Genomic DNA, 21,593 nt, shown 5'->3' with positions numbered 1-21,593 from the left:
ACCTTGGGCATATTGTACAGCCCGAACTCAGGATTGCACAGAAGGAGTGCATGGCTATGAAATTTTCAAATGTCCTTTTTGGCAAGCTGTCTGATCACTCTCTGGATTTTGCTTTCTGTCTCTTCTGTTGCGTTAGACTAAGCAGCATCGTGATACTGGAGTGTCACTTCATTTGATAGGTTTTTATTTAAAATGGGAATGTATATGACAGGAATGAGGCAGTTAATGAAAAATTTTCATGATTCTGTAAGGCGCCATAAATCCACACGAGCTTGTGTATATAAAAGATTTTAATCAAGTTATTACAGATCATATCAACCATTATTTGGTACTGTCGTCACTTTATTAAAGTTTCATTTCCAGCCTTGCTTTTTATCTTAACTTATTCTGTAATAAAAGCAGAAGGCATTTGGAGTTCTCAGTATTGATGCAGAGGTCTAGAGCCTTTGTAACATTCTGATGAAAGATGCAAATTCACACCTGTCTTTACAGATGTTGATGGATGTGCTGCCTGTGGCAAAATGTTTTTGATCTTTATTTCAAATTTTGAATGCAAAATTTAAGGTTTAATTCCTTTGTGGAAAAGAGATGAACTTGCAAGTACACTGCATTTTAAATCCTATCAGAAGTGCACGAACAGATTAATAACAGAGGAATCAGTAAACTGCTGCTGTCTGAGGAAAGACTAGAGCTGAGAATTATTACATTTAATCCTGATCACACCTGAACCATGGAAAGGGCTATCATGTGGCTATAACATCCATCAGGCAACAGTGAATAAATAATGGACAAACAATGGAGTGAGGAATCTGGTAGAGGTCTGGTCAAACCTACCTGATGAATATCAGTGAGAGAATGTCCAAATGCTGGTACTATAGGTGTAAATAGTCAAACTTCCATTTTCAAAAAAAAAGGGAATTGCTGTTGAAGTTCAACAACATAAATTAGAAATTATGGGACATGTTATGCCTCCAGGTGATGTGACATTGTTCAAATTTGGCAGACTTTGAATCATTACAGTGGTGGCTTTCAACATATGAAGCTTGTGGTTGCTAGGGTAACGTTTAGTGCCACACAACCTCTCTCTCACCTAATGTATTCCAAACAGTGTTTATGATAGTGCAGCTGAAATTATATCCAAAATGTGAGGTGTTAACCACAGGCTGTCCGTGTCATCAAATATGTTAGCAGATGTTTAATTTCTGGCTGAAATTATCTGCGCCAACTTAAAATGGCTGTATGTACATTTGCTAAACAGATTTTAAAGCTGTTAACCGGCTGAAACTATTGTGGCCATCCACTGAGTTTAATTCAGGGGATGTGCTGCTGTAACTTGAATCTTGGTTAATGGTTCTCCTGTCATATTGTTCCCTTTGTCATTACCCAGTATATGCAAAGCTCCCAAGTAGCACATTCCTACAAGGGCAGATGGTATTGACCTTATACATTTGACCACTTGTGCTTCGATGTGTGCATAGAAGTTAAAATGTCTGTACGATTTTGTCTAAAACATAACATGCAAGTAAGAAGCAAGCACAGATTGAAGAAGCTGTGCACCATTGTCCCAGCGAAACTTCAGATCACTGGAGCTGGATATAAGAGTTTTGATTATTTTCAATGAGACAATCCTCTAGAGGAAAGACTGTTGTACATATCTGGTTTCTACACCAAATAACATCCCCAGTTGTGTTGTTAAGATTTTTCTCTTTCTCATCAGGTAACTGAGGCTTTTGAGAGACCATTCTTTTAGTTTTAAGATGTTTGTGTTTTCAGTTGAGTTAGTGGCTATACTAGAGAAGGGGGTGCCTTTGTCCATTGGTGCCAGATAGCATCAAATTTGTGTTGCCTCCTGATTTTGGAAATGAAAAAGCATTTATTTAAAAAATGGAATGGAAGTGAGTGAGCAGCACACTGGTGTATCCGAGGTACTGTGCAACCAGAGGGCATAAGCTGCAAACATCCTGTGGAGTTCCAGATCTTAGTCCTTTATTTGAAAACTCCAGTAAGATTCCATCATTTGTCAGCTCCTGTTACAGAAAATGACTTACGTTTCTATCATGCCTTTCACAACCACAGGGCAACTTGGTGTTTTACAGCTAATGAAGTACGTTTGAAGTCCAATCACTGATTTCTTGTAGGAAATGTGTACAGCAAAGTCCCACAGACAGCAATGGGATAATGACCATTAAGTGATATTAGATGATGGATAGATATTGGCCAGAGCAAAGGGGAGATCTCCCATGCTCTTATTCGCAATAGTTACGAGGAATTTTTTGCACCTACCTGACAGCACAGACTGGTCCTGGGTTTAATGTCTCATCCGGACCACTCTTCTCTAACAGTGAAGCACTCCCTCTGTATTGCAAGTGTCAGACTAGATTTTTGTGCTCAAGTCAGTGGGACTTGAACCCACAAGTTTGTGACTCAAGAGGCTAGTAACAGAGCTACAGCTAGCACTACAGCTGTATGCCTGGCATTGGAAACCCTTGTAAAGTGTAATTGTGTCAACAAAAATATGATTCTTGGAAACCTGAAGTAATAGAAAAAGCTAGAATGTCCATCAACTCCTGAAATGAGAGAAGATGGGCTAAATTTTGAATTTTGGACCCTTTGTCACTTCTGACTCTGTCTGCACTTGAGTTGTTAACTGGCCGTTCTCTTTAGGTGTGAACAGATCTGTCATTATGCCTGTTAATTGTGAAACACACACAGGCTAGAACTTTGTCTTTGAATGACAGTGAGGTATGATATTGACTTGTCAAATTTACATTTCAGACAGCTGAATCATTCATTTATTATATGTAATGTTTTTTATTTGCATTTATAAGTGCTGTGAAAACCTCCTGCCAGTTACTTCTCTTTAGCAGGGTTAAACGAGAGTTGTTGATTAATTGGATCTTTGGATGCTGTTCAGCACTTATAAGCCTACAGTCACCCATTATAAATTACAGCTCTTCAAACACCAAACTGGTTTTTCAAGGAACAAAAGAATTTCTAACCCTGTATTGCATACTGATTCAGATTTGTTTTTGCTTACGCAACTGTTAGCAATACAAATAATGAGAGAGAACCAGTAAGGCATCTGAACTGAAATCTAAAATACGTTTGTGGGTGGCTGCAGATTCCATACTAAATTTCAGGGAATTTCTACTTTCAGGTTATGATGAAAGAAGCCAAACCTGTCTGGTGTGTAACCGTGATATTCACACCTACAGGGGGGCCTGACGGGAAATTACATTACTAATCAACTCCTTCATAGAGTCATTATGGCACAGAAGGAGGCCATTCAGCCCATCAAGTCCATATTGGCTATCTGTTCTACACTCAGTCCAATTCTCTTTGCACTGAAGTGTATGAAATGCTTGCATTTGATCTGAGAGCAGCTTGGTCAGCTCTAAATGTGGGCGGTGTTATTTGTTGCAGACCAGTTATTCTTCAGGAAGTTGGTATAAGCAGGGTACTTGTTTGTAAAGCAGGTTTGGACATGGTGTGATCCTTTTATATGCTTGGATCTGCCTGTTCCTTTATTGGTGCCGGGCTTGGGTGCAGCATTATAGCTAAAATGAGCTGTAATGAGCTGCGAGTGCCTAGCCACGACTTAGGGGATCCTGTGGTTTGTGACTTTTTTCTTTAATAATCTCGAACCACTTTGGCTCTGTCCATTTATGGATGTGATTTCAAGCATCCTGGTAAAGGTACATCAAACTACTGGCTTAACCCTGCAGCTATTGGTTGCTTGTTTTTTTAAAAAGGTATTTTAGACTTTGACAGTGTGGAATGGCTGCCTGTCTCTAATTCATTTATGCCCTTCATCTATGGCGACTAACGAATCAGTGTGCAGCAGTGTGCAGATGAAAGGCAGCATGTGATGGAATGTACTATTATACTTTGGGATTCTCAAACTGATCTGCAGGATCTATTCCCCAGAATATGTCCTGCAACCTGTTAGGAATAAATCCACATTAGTTCAATACATGTTGAAACTGCCCTTGTACCTGTTGGCATGAGTTTGGCATCCTTTCATCGTGTAGGGCGTTTATGTAACCTGACTGGCATGAGTGTGGTTGCACTGCTTTTAATCTCTTCAAGCCGTGCGAGTTCAGTAGCAAAAGCTCTGTCCCTCCCACAAAGACTATAAGGATACTTTTTATTAGGAGGTCTGAGATTTTTCCTAACCCTAACTACCACTATAACTGACCTGGAATTAGTTGATGCAACCTCTATGAAAAGTGTTCTATTCACCAAAATTTTCATGTCCTCCCAATTTGAGAATAAATTACCCAAAAAGGTGACCTAGTCTTGCATTAAATGCTGATGCACAGCCCTTCAGCTTGTTTTGGGAACAGAACCTTGAAAGGCAAGTTAGTTTTCTCGTTAAACCATTTGTGTAAAGAAAGAGCTACCTCATGTCAAGATGGCCATGAATTATGTTCTTTCTTGTGTTCCTAGTACAACAACAAAGGTCATGTCCTTTGTCGTCACACAAGGTGGTGCAAGGAATTAAAAGCACAGCCAGAAAAACAAAACCCTTCCTGTTTGTCTCGTATAACTTGATAATGTAAATTCCAATCCATGTATGTAGCATAAGCAACAGTTTGCCTTTCGGACTGAATATTGAGTTCAACAATTTTAGATCATGAACTCTCCTCCATCCCCACCCCCTTTCCGTTTCTTCCCCCTCCTTTTTGTTTTTTCCAATAATTTATATAGATTTTTCTTTTCCCACCTATTTCCATTATTTTTAAATGTATTTCCACCCATTGTTTTATCTCTACCTTTTAGCCTTTTTAGTATTCCTTCACCCCAACCCACCCCCACTAGGGCTATCTGTACCTTGCTTGTCCTGCTTTCTACCCTTAATTAGCACATTCCTTTAGATAATATCACCACCTTCAACACCTCTTTGTCCTTTCGTCTGTGACATCTTTTGGTTATCTCCACGTATTACTGGCTTCTTGTCCGAACAACCCCCCCCCCCCCCCCCCCCCCCCCCCGAAACCAGCTTATATTTCACCCTTTTCCTATTTTTACTCAGTTCTGTTGAAGGGTCATGAGGACTCGAAACGTCAACTGTGCTCTTCTGCGCCGATGCTGCCAGACCCGCTGAGTTTTTCCAGGTGTTTCTGTTTTTGTTTTGGCCGGAAGCTCTCTTTCACTTTCTACAGATGCTGCCAGGCCAGCTGAGTATTTTCAACATTTTCCTATTTCTATTTCCGATTTCCAACATCTGCAGTATTTTGCCTTTGCGCAGAATTATAGGGTTGCCTCCTGCCTATTTGGAGCTTGAGATTATAAAGAAAAGCAAAGCTGTGAAGGTTAGAAATTTCTTTTATTTTAAAAAAAAAAAAATACTGAAAATGCACAGCACCTGCAAAGACCAGTTCACACTGAGTGAGATCCTTCATCATCAATACTTGGATCTTATATGCAGACTCTATTTTGGAAGTGCTGATATTCCTATAACAAAATACCAATTTGCAGAGCACAGGGACACTTGCATTACAGCCAAGTTTAGACACGTGAAGAAGGGGAAAATGGAAACAAATCACTTCACTGTAGATGAATAGATTCTCCTGGGCTTCAGTGCACTACTGAAACTCCAAATTGAGCGGTGTAGAGAGTTCTGGAACCAGGCTGTTGTAGTCAGTGCACGACCAGGGGAGACCAGGAAGAGAAATTGAGATGGGGGTAGTTTTAAATTTGCAAGTTAACCTTCCGAAACAACAATCTGGTGATTGTACAAGACTTGCCATGTCATAATGCATCATTGGTAGTTTCTTTGCTTTAGATCACACATCTATTATCTGCTGACATTTGCCGGTGATTGTCGAGATTGAATGGCTTTAATGGGGAGAAAATAGAGCTATAAAGATGGCAGTTACCAAAGTTAAACTATTTTGATGGCTGTTGTGCTGAGGGGGTTTTAAAGATTACCAACATTATCAGTTAAACATAGTTTGATCACTGCTCAGCCATAAAACTGGAATTAATCACTGTCTATTTTTATACAGATAACACTACATTGAAGCAGTGGAATAACCTTGAAATTATCTGCACTGAAAACATTCTAATATTTTAGTTCATTCCTATTTCTGTTGTGCTTTTCTCTCCCCTTCCCCCATATTTTTCCCCCCACCCCCCAACTTCCCCAAAAGGATGACCTCATCCTCCAGGCAGTATTTGCACACAAGCCTCGGCTGGCTGCTGGTCTTGATGCTAAACCTTCCCATTAGATTTGTCACATGGGCTCTTAAAATGAGGGGCAACCTTAGACTGCAGTCTATTCAAAATTATTGCTGCAAAAGCAGTCAGCTCTTTTGAATTACCAGTTTTGTGTATAAAATAAAACTTGGAGCATTTAATTTTGCAGCACCCATATTTATGCTTTGACCCATTCAACTGGAGCATGTCCTGTGCTTATTTCACTGACAGGTATGGAGGAGGAGGCCAACGTCCACTTGCCCCATATGAGCAACACAACAAAGATGACATGATGTCAAGTGGCGATTCTTCATCTGGAGGATTAACCAGCCAGGACAGTACGATAGAGCGAAATAAGAACGGTAATGGATTGTAGTTGATGCTGCAGATTTTCTGCTCGTCCACTGTCTCTGGGGTTTGGGTGGGCATTAATATTTATTTAATTTGTGCTCCCCCCTCCCTCGCCTTCCTTAATGGTGCTGACTCATGCAGGGTACAGTTCATCGACACCAGCAGCTCTTTACGCCTTTACCACTGCCAGAAGAATTGGGTGCCAACGCATTGATGGATTCACTATTGCTATCACGTGGGACAATTTTAATCCATTTGCATCAAGAGGACTCTGTATTTAATATGGACAAATCAATTCCTCGTAAGATAATTGTCTGATTTATCAAAATTGAGAAATTCTTTTTAAAAACCACAATCGGAACAAAAAGTGAAGCACAATGCTGCAAAAGCTTAGGTCTGGCAGCATCTATGGAGAGAGAAACCATTTTGAGTTCCAAAGAAAAGTCATGATAGGCTCAACATTAACTCTGTTTCTCTCTCCAAAGGTGCTGCCTGCCCTGCTGAGTTTTTCCAGTACTTCGTTTTTATTTCCAATTTTCAGCATCCGCGGTATTTTGCCTTTACAAAAGAAAGTGAAATTCTTTTAAATGTAGTGTTCTAGGGCAGGTGGGTTAGCTAACTATATTAGTGCACAGTTCTTTCACCTCTGGAACTTGGTTTTGAATCAGACTTATGGTATAATTTGTTCCGACATTTGCTTTCTGTAAAGCGTCTACACGGATGAGTTCGGTAATCTTGGCTCAGTCCTCTGACAATGACCTAAGGCTACATAGGCTGCTAATATTTGACACAGCCTGGTATTTAATTTGGTATGCTATGAGTTGTGCATGGTGCTACCATTGGGACAGAGGATTCTTACTGCTGCTGTAGAAATGGTATAGCTCCACATTCATAGCATCCTTACTCTACTGCATTCACTTGCAGCTCGAGGTATCACTTGCAAAGTGGGATGTTGAGAGAGAAAAACGGAGTATGTACCTACGTGATTATTACAGCATGGCACTTTTAATTCACTTATTTTCGTTGCAAAGTAATACCTCTGACGACTAAAAGAAAAACTCTCACCTAGGATTTGTCCAGTATTGACAGGTCTGTCTGTATGGCCATTGCATAAAGTCACAGGGTGTTGAATGGGACATTTCAATTAGAAGGTACACTGGGTGCATGTAGGTCAGTGGCCCGTTGATGAAAGGAAGTGTGGAATGAGTTACAAATGCCAGACAGTCTTTCAAAGGATTGTCTAATTGCGGGGGGGTGGGGGGTGGTGGAGCGGGAGCATAAAATATAGGTGCTATTTTGAAATGCTGTAACAAGTACAATTGTGAGGTACTGCAGAGATAACCTAGCCCAGTCTGGCAACAGCAGCTTTTATTGAAAAGATCTCACACTGCTGGAATCTTTTCATTACTCATTTTTGAATTAGCAACCACAAGAGAATGTTGTGTTTAGTCATTTCATTTCAACCTCCCTTCCTTGCTGCTTTTTACTTGAAGCAAGCATTGTAAACTAGTTAGATGTGAGGAAGGATTTGTTTTGTATTGGATTACAGCTCTTCTCAAGGTTTAATTAAACAATAACATCTGACCAGGGCAGCTGTGTTTATACTGGTAATGACTGCAGAACATTAGAGCTTGCAGAAGACCTCTTGTGACTCATGTTATTGGCTGCAGGTAAATCAGCTCTTATCCATCTGTGTGTAAAGATGGTTTGCCCCCTTTTTAAAAAAAAAATTCAATTTTTTAAATGAATTAATCCTTATGGAACTGTGTGTGGGCCATGTGTTGTGGTGCCTGGGAAAGCTGCTTATGCTGTTGGAGCTGGTGAAATGCTCTCAACACTCTCTCCAGCTGCAGTATTCCTATTGTGCAATCACCTTAACCCCTTAATTTCCAGTCCCAATCATACTTATTTATTCTATTGCAGCTGTTCTTTTTGCTGCAGGTTAAAACCCCTCGTTCACCCCTTGATAGCACTAATTCACCAAGACATTATGTTCTGCTGGTGCTGGCAACCCTGTAGCCCCATAATCATCTTTGATGCGGATGCTAGACTATGAATGATGGCAGCTATTCAACTGCAAGGGCTGTGTGGACTTATCACCTGACTGTGCTGACATGGTCGATCTCAGCCTGAGAGGTAGAAAGGATACCACAGTTGACCTTAGTACCCCAAGGATTAGAAAGAGGAAAGCCAGTCAGAGAATTGTGTGTGTGGAGTTGGATGAGAAAGTAGGGACAGGAATAGGCCATTCACCCCCTCAAGCCTGTTCGACCATTCAATACCGATCTATACCTCAATCCATTTAACCCACCTTTCCTCCATATCACTAACAAAAGTCTATAAACCCCAGTCTTGAAAATGATACACAACAAAAACAAAAACAGAATTACCTGGAAAAACTCAGCAGGTCTGGCAACATCGGCAGAGAAGAAAAGAGTTGACGTTTTGAGTCCTCATGACCCTTCGACAGAACTTGAGTTCGAGTCCAAGAAAGAGTTGAAATATAAGCTGGTTCAAGGTGTGTGTGTGGGGGGGTGGAGAGAGAGAGAGAGATGGAGTGGGGGTGTGGTTGTAGGGACAAACAAGCAGTGATAGAAGCAGATCATCAAAAGATGTCAACAACATCATCTTTTGATGATCTGCTTCTATCACTGCTTGTCTGTCCCTACAACCACACCCCCACTCTACCTCTCTCTCTCTCTCTCTCTCTCTCTCTGCCCCCCCACACACACACCTTAAACCAGCTTATATTTCAACTCTTTCTTGGACTCGAACTCAAGTTCTGTCGAAGGGTCATGAGGACTCGAAACGTCAACTCTTTTCTTCTCCGCCGATGCTGCCAGACCTGCTGAGTTTTTCCAGGTAATTCTGTTTTTGTTTTTGTTTTGGATTTCCAGCATCCGCAGTTTTTTTGTTTTTATCTTGAAAATGATAATTGACCCAGAGTCTTTTGAGAAGAATGCTCTGGATTTCCCTTAACTTTGGTATGAGAAAGTGCTTTCTGGTTTCACCCCTGAAAGGCCTAGCTTCAGTTTTAAAATTGTGCCTCCTTTTTCTCAATTTCCCACAGCAGAGGAAATAGTTAATTCTGTATCAATCCTACTGAGTCCCTGTTATAATTTTTAAAACCCCAATTAGATCAACCCTCAACCTATAAAATCATGGGCATACAAGCCTGGTTAATTCAACTAGTCCTCGTAATTTAACTTTAAGCCCCGGTCTCACTCTGCATCTGCCCTGTACCTCCTCCAAGATCAATATATCTTTCTTGCAGTCGGTGCCCGAAGCTGAGCGCAATTCTCCAGAAGGAGCCTGATAAGGATGTGTGCAACTGAAAAGTTGCCTTCTCATTTGACTTCCAATCCCCTGAGAGATCTTCCATGGTTAAATAGCCCATCGAGAATTGCCATGTTGCCATACAAATGATACCAGCAGCTGTGGGGCCATTGCTTAGTGGAAGCCTACATACTCATGAGCAGAGGAGAAAGAAGATAATATTGGCCAAACAAAAAACACAGGGGGCCTAATAGATTCACTACTTGTTCTTAGCTACTCTGTGCCACTGATTCATCTTCAGTTTGGAAGGGCAAGAGGAGCTATTGCAGCCTTCTGGTAATGATCCGTCATCTTTGCAAGCTATTTATGTTAATAAATTGTTACTATAATTAAAAATTTGGCTTTTTAATTTCAGAGCCTTTGTGGCATGTGCCAACTGCATCCAAAGTTTACTCAACCTCCGGAAACAACATCAATAAGCGCCTCCCTAGACAAGAGCTAGCAGGCAAGGATTCCCCCAACAGACATTCCAAAGTAAGCCTCTTTATTTCTGTAGTCTAACTGCACGTATCATATTGAGTGTTATTGGCTGCGGGTAAATCAGGTCTTATCTATTTGTGTGTAAAGATGGTTTGACCCTTTTTTTATGATTCCATAATCATAAAATCATAATTCCATTTTTTAAATGAATTAATTCTTATGGAACAGTGTGTGGCCCTATCTGACATGCTCTGCAAAACCTGTTACCATTGTCAACTGAGTTAAGAGGTAACAAGTTCTCTTTGGTGTGACCCTCTTAACAGAGAAGATGACAATTTCACAAGATCAAGGTGTCTGCATGCTCAGTTGGTAGCACTCTTGCCTCAGTCAGAAGGTTGTGGGTCCAAGTCCCACCCCAGAGGCTCGGGCACAAGATCTAGGCTGATATTCTTAGTGCAGTACTAAGGATATGCTGCGCTGTCGGAGGTGCCACCTTTCAGATGAGAACCGGGTCCCTGTCTGCCCTCTTGGACATAAAAGGTCCCATGGTCAATATTTTGAAGAGAAGGTGAGTTAATCCTGCTATCCTAGCCAATAATTTAGCCCTCAAGTGGCATCACAAAAATAGATTGTCTGGTCATCACACTTGTGGGAGCTTGCTGTGTATAAATTTAATTGCAGCATTTCCTACATTGCAACAGTGACGTCACTTCAAGAGTACCTCATTGGTTGCACAGCTCTTTGGGACATTCTGATGTTGTGGAAGGTACTATGTAACTGCAAATCTTTTGTATTTTTCTTTTGTCGACTTCTCTCCTGAAAGCATTAATTCTACAGGGCCCTGCTGTTCAGTATCTATTCCCTACCCCTTACTCCCCTGGGCTTGTGCTTTACCCTGTACAGTGAGTGTGGAATGTCTTTGTGAATTTGGAGGGCACCAATAATTCTGCTTTATTATCATGATAGCAGTCAGCATTTGGAATCCTGTGATAGTCCCAGGTGCTAATTGTGATAACCTTTTATTACAGGTTTAGCTGAGATCACAATTCAGCCCACTACCTTCTTGGTCTATAGACTTTGTTCCATACTGTGCAGTTCATTGATTGCAGTTTCTGGTTCATTTAATCAGAGAGCATAAATCTGAGTGACCTAATTTAGATTTTGCACTTCAACACTTTTTTTTTCCCAGAACTGGGTTTGAGAAAAATTCATGGGCACTCATTTAATGGCTTCTGAGCTCGCAATTCCTATGCACTCACTTCAATGCACAGAAAGTTGCAGCTGGAGAGTACAGAAATGGAAGAACCCTGTCCCTTATCTCGAAGCTGAAATAGTTGACTGTTGGGCTTTCTAAGTTAAGCCTTCTCTGAGACCTCCACAGTCTGCATTTGTGATTCTATTTTTGTCTGTTTTTTAACAGGGCGATGCCCATTACTCAAGCCAGTCAAGTAGTAATACTCTGTCCAGCAATGCCTCCAGCAGCCACAGTGATGAAAGATGGTTTGACAACATGGAGCATATGGAGGCTGATCGTGAGGCCTTGGCAAAAGGAGCATCCAGTGATAGTGGCATTGACACCACCCTCCATGCACCTAGTCCGTTTGCTTCAGGCACAGCCGCAGCTAAATCTGCGAGACCAGCACCGCGCAGAGAGAAACCCCAGAAACCGATGCAGACCTCTGTCACCTACTGTGGGTTGCAGGACTACAGCAACCGGCTATTCGACCGGACACCGCCTTACTTGGAGAGGAGGAGAGACTCGTCGCCAACACTCGGCACCAATGCTCAAAGTAAAGGGTACAGAATGAAAATCTGCGGTTCTTCCAATAGCGGCACTGCCAGCTTCAGCAACGAGAACTTGCATCCAAGGTAAACTGAACCTTCCATCTAACCCGGTATTCATAAGAAATAAAGGTGTAAGATGCTAGAAAGTGAGTGGAGAGCACTGCCCGAAGGCGGAGCAGAAGCTTCAGGGGTCAGGTCTCAGTCTGCGCTGAGTTTGCTGTTCTCAGTCAAGAGGGTTATACAGGGTTTGGAGAGAAGAATATTAGCAACACAATTCTGATTGCTTTGCAATCATCCATGGTGTATGGTTGTCAAGCACAGATAAGATCGAGGTTGCTTGTGATGCTTTCTACAGTCAAATAGCCTGTGTTTGCACACCGTCTGCTGTTACGATCCTGGGCCAGACCCTGGGAGATGGGTAGAGTTCTGGTTAGGGATCAGTAACACTTTGTTTAAAGTAGATTTAAGGTACCTACTTTTGGTATAAAGCCACAAAATTCCACGGGTTTTGAACAAACATAATGAACGTTACTATACAATCTGCAGTATACCTTATGCTCTAACATTCCGAATTAACGTGAGGTGCACGTGAAGTAACAGACAAACTGTGGTCAGGCACCCCACAATGCACATCTAATGGCAGATGCAGTCAGGACAGATTCACGAATTTGTCAGCAGCCCACCCAGACATCAGGGACACTGAGTTAGCAAATCTCAATAAACTGTCTCCTTCACAAGGGATTCCAATTCTGTAATTTCAAAGATCTAGCCTTGGAACTCCCTCAAAGCCACTCCAACTCGGACTGCCTCAACTACTGCTCACTTCCAGGGTTTGCTCCTCAGGATTTCTCCCCAGCCCTGACTGCTCGCCGAAACACCTCTGCCGTCTAGGGCCTCTTCTTGCTCAGTCACGTAGTATTTCTTGAGCCCCAACTCTTGGCTGCACCAAACTATCAATGGCTCCCTAAGCTGAACTCACAGCAGCACGAAACAAGCAAATGGCTACTGGGGCTTCATCCGAGCCCCGACTGCACAGATTTACCAAATGACTCCTAGGGCTAACGGCAGCACTTTAGGTGCATGGAGCTAGTCACTTTTTCCTTCACCTACTCATGACTAATTGGCAGACCAAAATTGTCTACCCTTGAACTGCTCTTCTGACATGGGGGACGAATCAAAACACTTCAGCGGCTCCCACTATTGTTACCGGGCAGGAGCCAATGTAACTGCATGGGAGCATGCTGTACCTTTAAATGTTAGTCTTTGCAGGGACGATCAATGGATTTCCTAACCCTACAGAGTGGTAGCTTGTCTGACCTGTTTGTGAGTAATTTTAAATTTTTAATAAATGTTTGACTCTGGGTGGGTGTAAGAATAATACGGAGATCTTGGTGCTCATTGCCCTGTGCAAGGTGTGGACATGGTCTTTTCTCATTCCTAACTTCAAGTTCTTTAGGATACTTGAATGTGCCCTGATAAACAGTCAGCTGAGCGCAAAGGCTAAATTACAGCCCTTTAAATTCTCTAAGTTTGCAGTTGTTCAAGTTTCTCTCGAACTGTCTTTTTAAGAAGGCACAATGATGCTACTACCCTGCTGAGGTAGCTACGCACCTTGATGTGGAATATATTTCTCATAAACATGTTTCCCTTTTGGCAATTGTGGCGGTCAGGTGGCTGCACATCCTTAAAGATTGAGGAAGTTGGCAGGAGTGTTAATACCTTGTGATATGGGGGAAAGAAAATTCTGTAACTGCAAAGAGACCAATTGCCCAGTGCATGTTCTGTGGAAAATAATCTCGAGTATCACAGCAACTTCAGAAGAGTCATATGGACTTAAAACATTAACTCGGTTTCTCTCTGCACAGATGCTGCCAGACCTGCTGAGTTTTTCCAGCATTTTCTGTTTTTATTTCAGATCTCCAGTGTCCACAGTATTTTGTTTTTGACTTCATCAAGACACTGAGTTTAATTTAAATGATTAGTTAAACTTTTTGAACCACAGGATCAGATTACAGCCCTGTAATTCGCTATCGCTGTTTATAACGTACATTGCTTCAGTTTTAACTGAATTTTATCCAACCTTTTCACCAGTTCTATGCCAACTGTGACCTCCCATTTGGAATGTTAGCAATATTTCCCTTGTCCTATGTGACCACGGACTATTGTCTGGACCACAGATATAAAGCTCAAAATGACCGCCTTTTATATATCCTTTGAACCATGGCACGGTTTTATTCCTATAAAGTTTTTTTCCTGGTTGCGACATGTATTTATATTGTGCTTTTCATGACTTCCAGATGCCCCAAAGCATTTTACAAGCATCAGTAAGATAATGGTCAAATGATCAAATAATTGGTTGAGCGAGAAACATTGATCAAACCTCACCCATCTACCAGTGGTGTGGTGCAGCACACGTTTAAATCCGATCCTGCAGAAAAGTGGGAAGGCCTGATGAATGTTAGTCTTTAGTTTATTAACTTGAATACATGGAGACTGAAAAATGCAACTGCAGTGAGCTAATTTGACTGTAACCTTGCAAGATCAGATGTGCACAAGCTATGCTTAGAAAGGTGGATACAAAATAATTTGACTGTACAATGTAGTGAAGCACTCCTGAACTGTTCTCCAAATCTGGTAGCAAGAAAGGTGATCCGACAACGGTGCCCTCTCCCAAGCCAACATGTCCGGTATCGAGATGCTAATCACTCAAAACCGGTTCCACTGGGCAGAACATTTTGTTTGTATGCCTGATGCAGACTCTTGAAGCAAATGTTCTACTTGGAACTTGGTTGTGGCAGGGGGGCCAATGGAAGCACCAAAGGGATGTCCTCAACACACCCCTGAAGAGATCAAACATCCCTGCCAACTCATAGGGGTCCCTGGCTTGTGACTGATCAAAATGGAAAATGTTCGTTCGGGAAGGCACTGGACACATCAAGCGACTTCATTGGGAACGTGCAGAGGTGAAGTCGGAGAGAATACACAAACATCCCAATGTCTCATCTACCCGAACCTTCAAGCACCATGTTCCCGCATGTGGCAGAGTCTACAGGTTGCACTTACCAGCCATCTCAGACCCCATTGAACCAGAGTGGAAGTAAGCCATCCTCGATACCGAGAGACTGCTTAAGAAGAAGGACTATGTAACTTTGCCGGCGGTTGACTTTTAACATAAAAGCAAAATACTGAGGGAAAACTGAAATTAAAACAGAAAATGCTGGAAAAACTCAGCAGGTCTAGCAGAATCTGTGGAGAGAGAAGCAGAGTTAATGTTTTGAGTCCTTATGACTTGAAACGCTCTGAAGAGGAGTCATATGGACCCGAAACATTAACTCCGTTTCTCTCTCCACAGATGTTGCCAGACCTGTTGACTTTTAAGACACTATGACCCCAAGTTTTAAATCCCTAGATTGACTGCATTGACCAGTCATTGAAGGATTCACATACCTACACAGCCTTCAGTGAACTGTTCCAGTGATGTTGTTGTAGATTGAATCTCTTCAGGTTATTTACTATCTCTGAGATCTTATCCAGTGATTCACCTTGAGGGAGTTGGGGAGGAGCACCCTTTGTTTGGATATTTAAATATAAAGTTTGGGTTCAATATTTAAAAAGAATTTATGAACAATTTATTTAAGAATTTTATTTTGAAAAGTGTTTTCCAAGCCTCGACCATTGACCCATATTTGAGTAAATGGGGATTTAACCCTCCATCTCTGATTTCCTGTGCATTTCCCTTTGTCCTCTGTCTAACAATCAGTAGTAGAGGATTCAACTGCCTTGGCTATACTCTGCATGAATCCCTCCACTTTGCCATTTCCTTCGCCATTTATCAGTCTTTTCAACCAAGCTTTTGGTCATCTTCTGGTGCTCAGCATCCATTTTGTTTTGGTGAATTATCAAAGGACAATTTTTACATTAAAAGCATGGTAAAAATGCAAATTGTTCCCCTGGGTGCTGTACAAATGGAGAGTAACACAGCCCAAGTTCACACAATTGTTTTTTTTTTGCTTCAATCCTGCAGTTATAATGTATATCTAGCTTGAATTTGGGAGTCAAGATGTGACCTGACACCAGAGCGAAGCAGAATGAGACTCACTGTTCCATTCCACTTGAGTCACCTCAGGCTTTAAAGCCCAATTTACACTACTCTAGTAAATTTAGTACAAAGTTGAAACCACTTCACACCAATGCTAAACCTGCAGTACAAACCACCCTAAATATTCTACAGTGTTGGGCAGAAGGGGAGAAGTGAATATGTTAATTCCAGTTGATTATTCTCTATTGAGCAGCATGTTGGGTCTTTTCCAGCAAAGCCAGAATGCTTTGTGTGGGGTGGAGGTGGTGGTCTTGCAGTAAGGAAAGAGGCTTTTTTTAGTTTAAACTTTTCGAAGGGTTAATCTGCTTCTGTAGTGATACTGCATGAACCATGTCACAAGAGATCAGTTGAAAAAGACCTCACTTGTTTTCTAAAATCAAGCCTGCTATACACTTTTAATGCATTTGATGGAAGCTTTGGACTCCAAAAATATCCATTTTCAAACTGAATGAAGGTTGTCTGAACTAGCTTCACTGGAGATCCTGGGTGGATGATATTCATAATATCTCTACAATTTGATTTTTAAACTTCGAACATCCAGAAGTCTGAGGGACGTTTTCTGCCATTGTTACCCGCACGTCCATTTTTCAGTTATAAAATGTGCAATGTCTTGAACTTAATAGCACCCCATGTGTACTCAGCTATTGAGTCACGTGGCAGTGACTTTTTTCCTTTAAACAAGACTAAAACCCTCAAAGGAAATGTTGTATTCACTCTGAGAATTGTTGTGTAGAGATGTAGGATACGTGAACGGTTTTGTTGAAAAACTAAACTGCGATTAGAGCTGTTACATGTCATTGAAAAAAATCAGTTTGAAAAAAGGGAGTAGTTAGTATTAAAAACAAGTAAATTCACATTAAAAGCCAAATGTTGTAGCTCCTAGCAACCCCTGGATATATAAGCATACACCTTCATCTACTCAGGAATGGCACTATTGTAAAATTTCACCAGAGGCATGGTAACTAAGTCTATTTGATATCCATCTGAGCACAGAGGCTGTGGGAAGCCTTTAGAACTGTAGCCAACTGTAGTTGAGGCAAATTTCTTACACAAAAGGCATTCCATCCAGGCACAGCATCAGTCCTTTGGAAAGGTTCCTATGCTATGAAATTCATCTTTAATGGGATAGGGAAAAAAAACTTTGATCAAACTTTTAACTTTAGCTCCAGTTCCTTTTTCTCTCTGCATTTTTCAGGAATTACAAAGAGTTGTTTTCTAAGAAGACATGGTTTACCTCAAAGAATTAGAGCTTAATGTGTGATTTTTAGGATCTGGAAGTTGGTTGATGTGGCTTCGTTAGCTTCACTTACAAGTAGAATTACACAATTTGAATTTCATGAAGGCCCTTCAGCCCATTTGATCTTATTCCGACTTACCCTTTTCCCATTGCAGTACCTAGCTGTTTTTAGCAATTCATTCCATTTCTTAACACAGGCATTAATATCTGCTCAAAATTAATTTTCCCTCACTGGCTCCCTTTCCTGATCGGGATGCTCCCTCTGCCCACCTTTCGAGATTTTGCACCTGTAAGTACTACCCTCTGTGCTCTCAAGAGATCAAAGTTATAGTTTTCTCAATTATCATGGAGCAATAAATATGGAAGTGTGTTTTGGAGATTCTTTGCTGTCTGTCATGATGCTCATAAACTGGTGTCAATCCTTTTTAATTAAATCACTATGTGACCTGCTTCTCAGTGGGTAGTGTTCTCACATCTCAGTCATAAGGCTGTAGTTTCAAATCCACTCTAGAGACCTCCACACACAATCCCACTGCAGTACTGTGGGACTGCTGCCTTTATTCGGAAGAAACTTTATACCAAGGCCCTGTTTGCACACTCAGCTGGGCATAAGATCTCACAGCATCTTTTCAGAGAAGAGTCGGGGAGTTCTCCCTGGTCTACTGGCTAGTGCTTAATACGTAAACCAATATCGCTTAAACAGATTATCCAACCCTTATCACATTGTTGTTTGTGAAAGCTTGCTGTGCACAAATTGACTGCAGTGTTTCCCACACTGAGACAGTGACTCCTCTCAAATGTACTTAATCAGCTGTGAAGCACCTTGGGATGTCCTGAGGTTGTGAAAGGCGCTAGAAAAATGCAACTTCTTTCATCTCCCCCCTCTTTTTCCTCCTCCCTGCTTCTACCCCACCCTGATCAGCTTTTTTTTTTAAAAAGAGCTTTTGATCTTTTTAGTGTGGGAAAGTAACCTTTTAAAACTCCACCAAATTGCCCATCCTGGGTGAAGAAGACTAACTTTGTTGACATAGGGAGGAAATGAGCCTTTGTTATCCTTTTATTATACAATGTAAGAAATGGTGGATGTCCCAATCCTAGACACTGACTGCGATGCATTTAAAAGAAAACCTTCTATTCTGGCCAGGACTCAATGTGAAATATGACTTGGCTGTCACCATTACCTATTTGCAAAGGAGTCAGCAACTTAATTTATTAGAATAAATCCCTACATATATGACTGATTTGCATTAGCCTCTGGGCTAATGGGGGAATTTTCTGATAAACAACAGACATGAGATTTTGAACAATGACCAGTGTTCTTAGCTGGGAGAGGAACATATTTAAGCTAATGTGCAGCAGTATTGAACCAATACATTTCTTGTGTAATGCTCTTAAATCATCTCGAATGAAAAGATTCCTGTTGTCACCATCAATACTTTACCCACAGCTATATGCCTCTCACACACTCACTTATGTTTAATTTATATATATATCTATATTGTATGATGCTGAAATCACAGCTGACTGAGTAATTGAATCAGTAATTTAGCAGTGCTGGGACTTGACTGTTTAGCGAATGTGATATGTGCTATGCTTACCCTGCAACGACCAGTGCCCTTTATGCAGATTCTCCATTTAATCTTAATGGATCACACTTGCCATTATTGGTGTTACAGCTCTGGTGTTTATAATCACAAACTTTATACAGTTGATAAGTATCCAACAATCTGGGCTCTGCACTAGTATAAAATCCAGATCTACCACTACTGTAGATTGAAATCAGGAGCTGATGAAAACATTCATTTTAATGAGGTAACATTGTAAGGAGAATGGCAAATACTGTAATTTTGTCCAGGATTAAGTGACTTGCAAACTTGTCACTATAATCTTCTGTTGGAGCTTGAAATCGAATATGAGACCCTCATGTGAAAGCTTACGCTAAGTGAAATCGGGCATGCTTGCCTTATAATTCCTAAAAAGATTTGACTATAACTTGTAAACATTTAAGCTTAGGAATTATTCATTGCAGTCGACAAATGGCTAATGTGTTTCTATGATTCTTTTCCTACTATCAAGGCATCAACCCATTTAAAATGAACCAGTTAATATTTGACGAGAGAGCAGACAAAGGAATGTTCTGCAAACTTGAGCTTTTGTCTGCTAATTCATTTTTTTTGGCTATAGTGTTTCGGCAGCTCCCTAGCAATGGAATTTTACAACAAGTGACAGTGCATACCCTTTAAAATGGGGTGCAAACTTACCTCTTTAGAAAGAAAGCAATAAAGAACAGGTTTACCTTTGGGTTAAACTTAAATAATGGTACTTCTACTCAAATCACTGAGTAATGGCAAATTAAACCATGTTCCTCGGAGGTGAATGAACTAAAGTTGTTGTAAAACTCTCAGCTCGGTTCCAGAGAGAATTTTTTGGGCATTTGTTACTTGCTGCAATTATGAGTTTTGATATTGTCTTGGCACCAAAGCACCCTGTCCCTTCGAGAGCTGTGTACTGGGAGGTCTTACCTGGGCTTGAATCCAGTCCGCATGGTGGGATGGTCGTCTCTTCTCTCTCCAAGATATCAAATGGCCCTCATTCTATGTGGTGCCTCAATCTCTGCCCAGGCAATCAGTTCACCCACCCAGTGCATGTATTTATGATGTATTACTGTGCTCTGATTAGATTCTTATGCAATGCTTTTGCACCTAATGCCATTTTTGTCTGAATGTGATGTTGTATTTTCTTTGAGGAAGAAGCAATTTGAAAAACAAACATAAATTCATGTACTCTTTTAGGGTCGCAAAAATGCTTCATGTGCAGGGAATTATTTTAAGTGCATTGTCTGTTAAGCACATTGCAAAATACCAAAAACAGCAGTTAGATGAATGCACAGAGGTGCCTCTTTCTTCGATAGTTGACCAGGGTGTGAAAGGATCTCGCTGTACGCTGAGTAGTGTTTCAGAATCTTTAACACCACTGGAATTGTCAGAACAGGCAGGAAATGTTCAGTTTAACATCTCATAAGCCAGCTGGGGAAATGGTGGCATAGTGGTAATGTCAAGTAATCCAGGGCCCAGGTTAATGCTTTGGGGACACTAGTTCAAATCCCACTATAGCAACTGATGGATTTTAAATTCAATTAATAAATCTGGAATATAAAGCTAATCTCAGTGAATGGTGACCATGACAGCTATCATTGATGATTATAAAAGCCCATCTGCTTCACTAAGTCCTCTTTAGGGAAGGAAACCTGCCATCCTTACCCGGTCTGGTTTACATGTGACTCCAGATCCACAGTAATGTGGTTGACTCTTAGCTGCCCTCTGAAATGGCCCAAGCAAGACACTCAGTTCAAGGGCAATTAGGGGGGGATGGGCAACAACTGCTGGCCTTGCTGGTAATGCCCACATCCCAAGAAAGAATAAGGGGGGGAAAAGGTCAGCGCAGTGCAGTTTATAAGCTAAGCATTGGAGTAAGGCTTTAATGTGCAATTTCCTGACTCTGCTACCAACTGAGCAAGACTAACAACAAATGGGCTGCACATTAAATCAGTTTGGTCAGTCTCAACCCAGATGTTGGGGAAAAGGCACACTGGCAAGTGGCTTCCAGGCTATGTCCATGTATACATGTGAAGGATGCCAACTTTAACAAGGTGTAAGAGTTCCTAGCATTCCCTCAATAAGCCAAAACCTTCAGGAGAGAAGACAAGATAGAAGGGGAACCATATGGAAATTACATAGAATAATGTGATCTTTTTAAAAGTTGTTTGCTCATTTTTATTTATTTTTAATTTTGTTTTCCCAGCATTCTAAATTGCAGACCGGGACAGGCCCCTCACATGTACAAGACCCCACCTTCGGAAGTATCTAAGCCACCGACATCATATACTCAGCTCTCGGCCTCTGCCCCCAAATCTTTCTACTCCTATCAGAATGTGAAGAATATGTGCCCAACTGGGTGGAAAAAACCAACCAATACCCCGAGTCGACCATCTGGATTCACAGAAACAAAAACGTAGGAGTCTTGCCATAAGCAGATTGGAAAATGAAAATTTTCTTATGAAAATGAGAACAGCTTAGGGCTTCTTTGATTCTGTATTTCACATTTTAAAACATGACACAGATTGTACAGCACAGAAACAGTCCGCTCAGCCCACCTGGTCCACGC

At 41.2% G+C, this 21,593-nt stretch overlaps 1 protein-coding gene across 7 annotated transcripts in view; it reads left to right on the top strand.

The window, feature by feature from the left end:
- The window catches only part of sipa1l3 (signal-induced proliferation-associated 1 like 3), a 203,414-nt gene that overhangs the window by 150,227 nt on the left and 31,594 nt on the right, over positions 1 to 21,593 (top strand). For all 7 annotated transcript variants that reach the window (XM_041179196.1, XM_041179199.1, XM_041179198.1 and 4 more), the window contains 4 exons: positions 6,433 to 6,563; positions 10,244 to 10,362; positions 11,729 to 12,177; positions 21,231 to 21,440. In XM_041179196.1, coding sequence (XP_041035130.1) covers positions 6,433 to 6,563; positions 10,244 to 10,362; positions 11,729 to 12,177; positions 21,231 to 21,440 — 909 coding nt within the window. The remainder of the gene's footprint in view (positions 1 to 6,432; positions 6,564 to 10,243; positions 10,363 to 11,728; positions 12,178 to 21,230; positions 21,441 to 21,593) is intronic.

Source organism: Carcharodon carcharias, chromosome 34, assembly GCF_017639515.1.
Source record: "Carcharodon carcharias isolate sCarCar2 chromosome 34, sCarCar2.pri, whole genome shotgun sequence".
Lineage (NCBI taxonomy): Eukaryota > Metazoa > Chordata > Chondrichthyes > Lamniformes > Lamnidae > Carcharodon > Carcharodon carcharias.
Note: the sequence above shows the minus strand (reverse complement) of the source record. Positions and strands in the feature narration are given on the sequence as shown.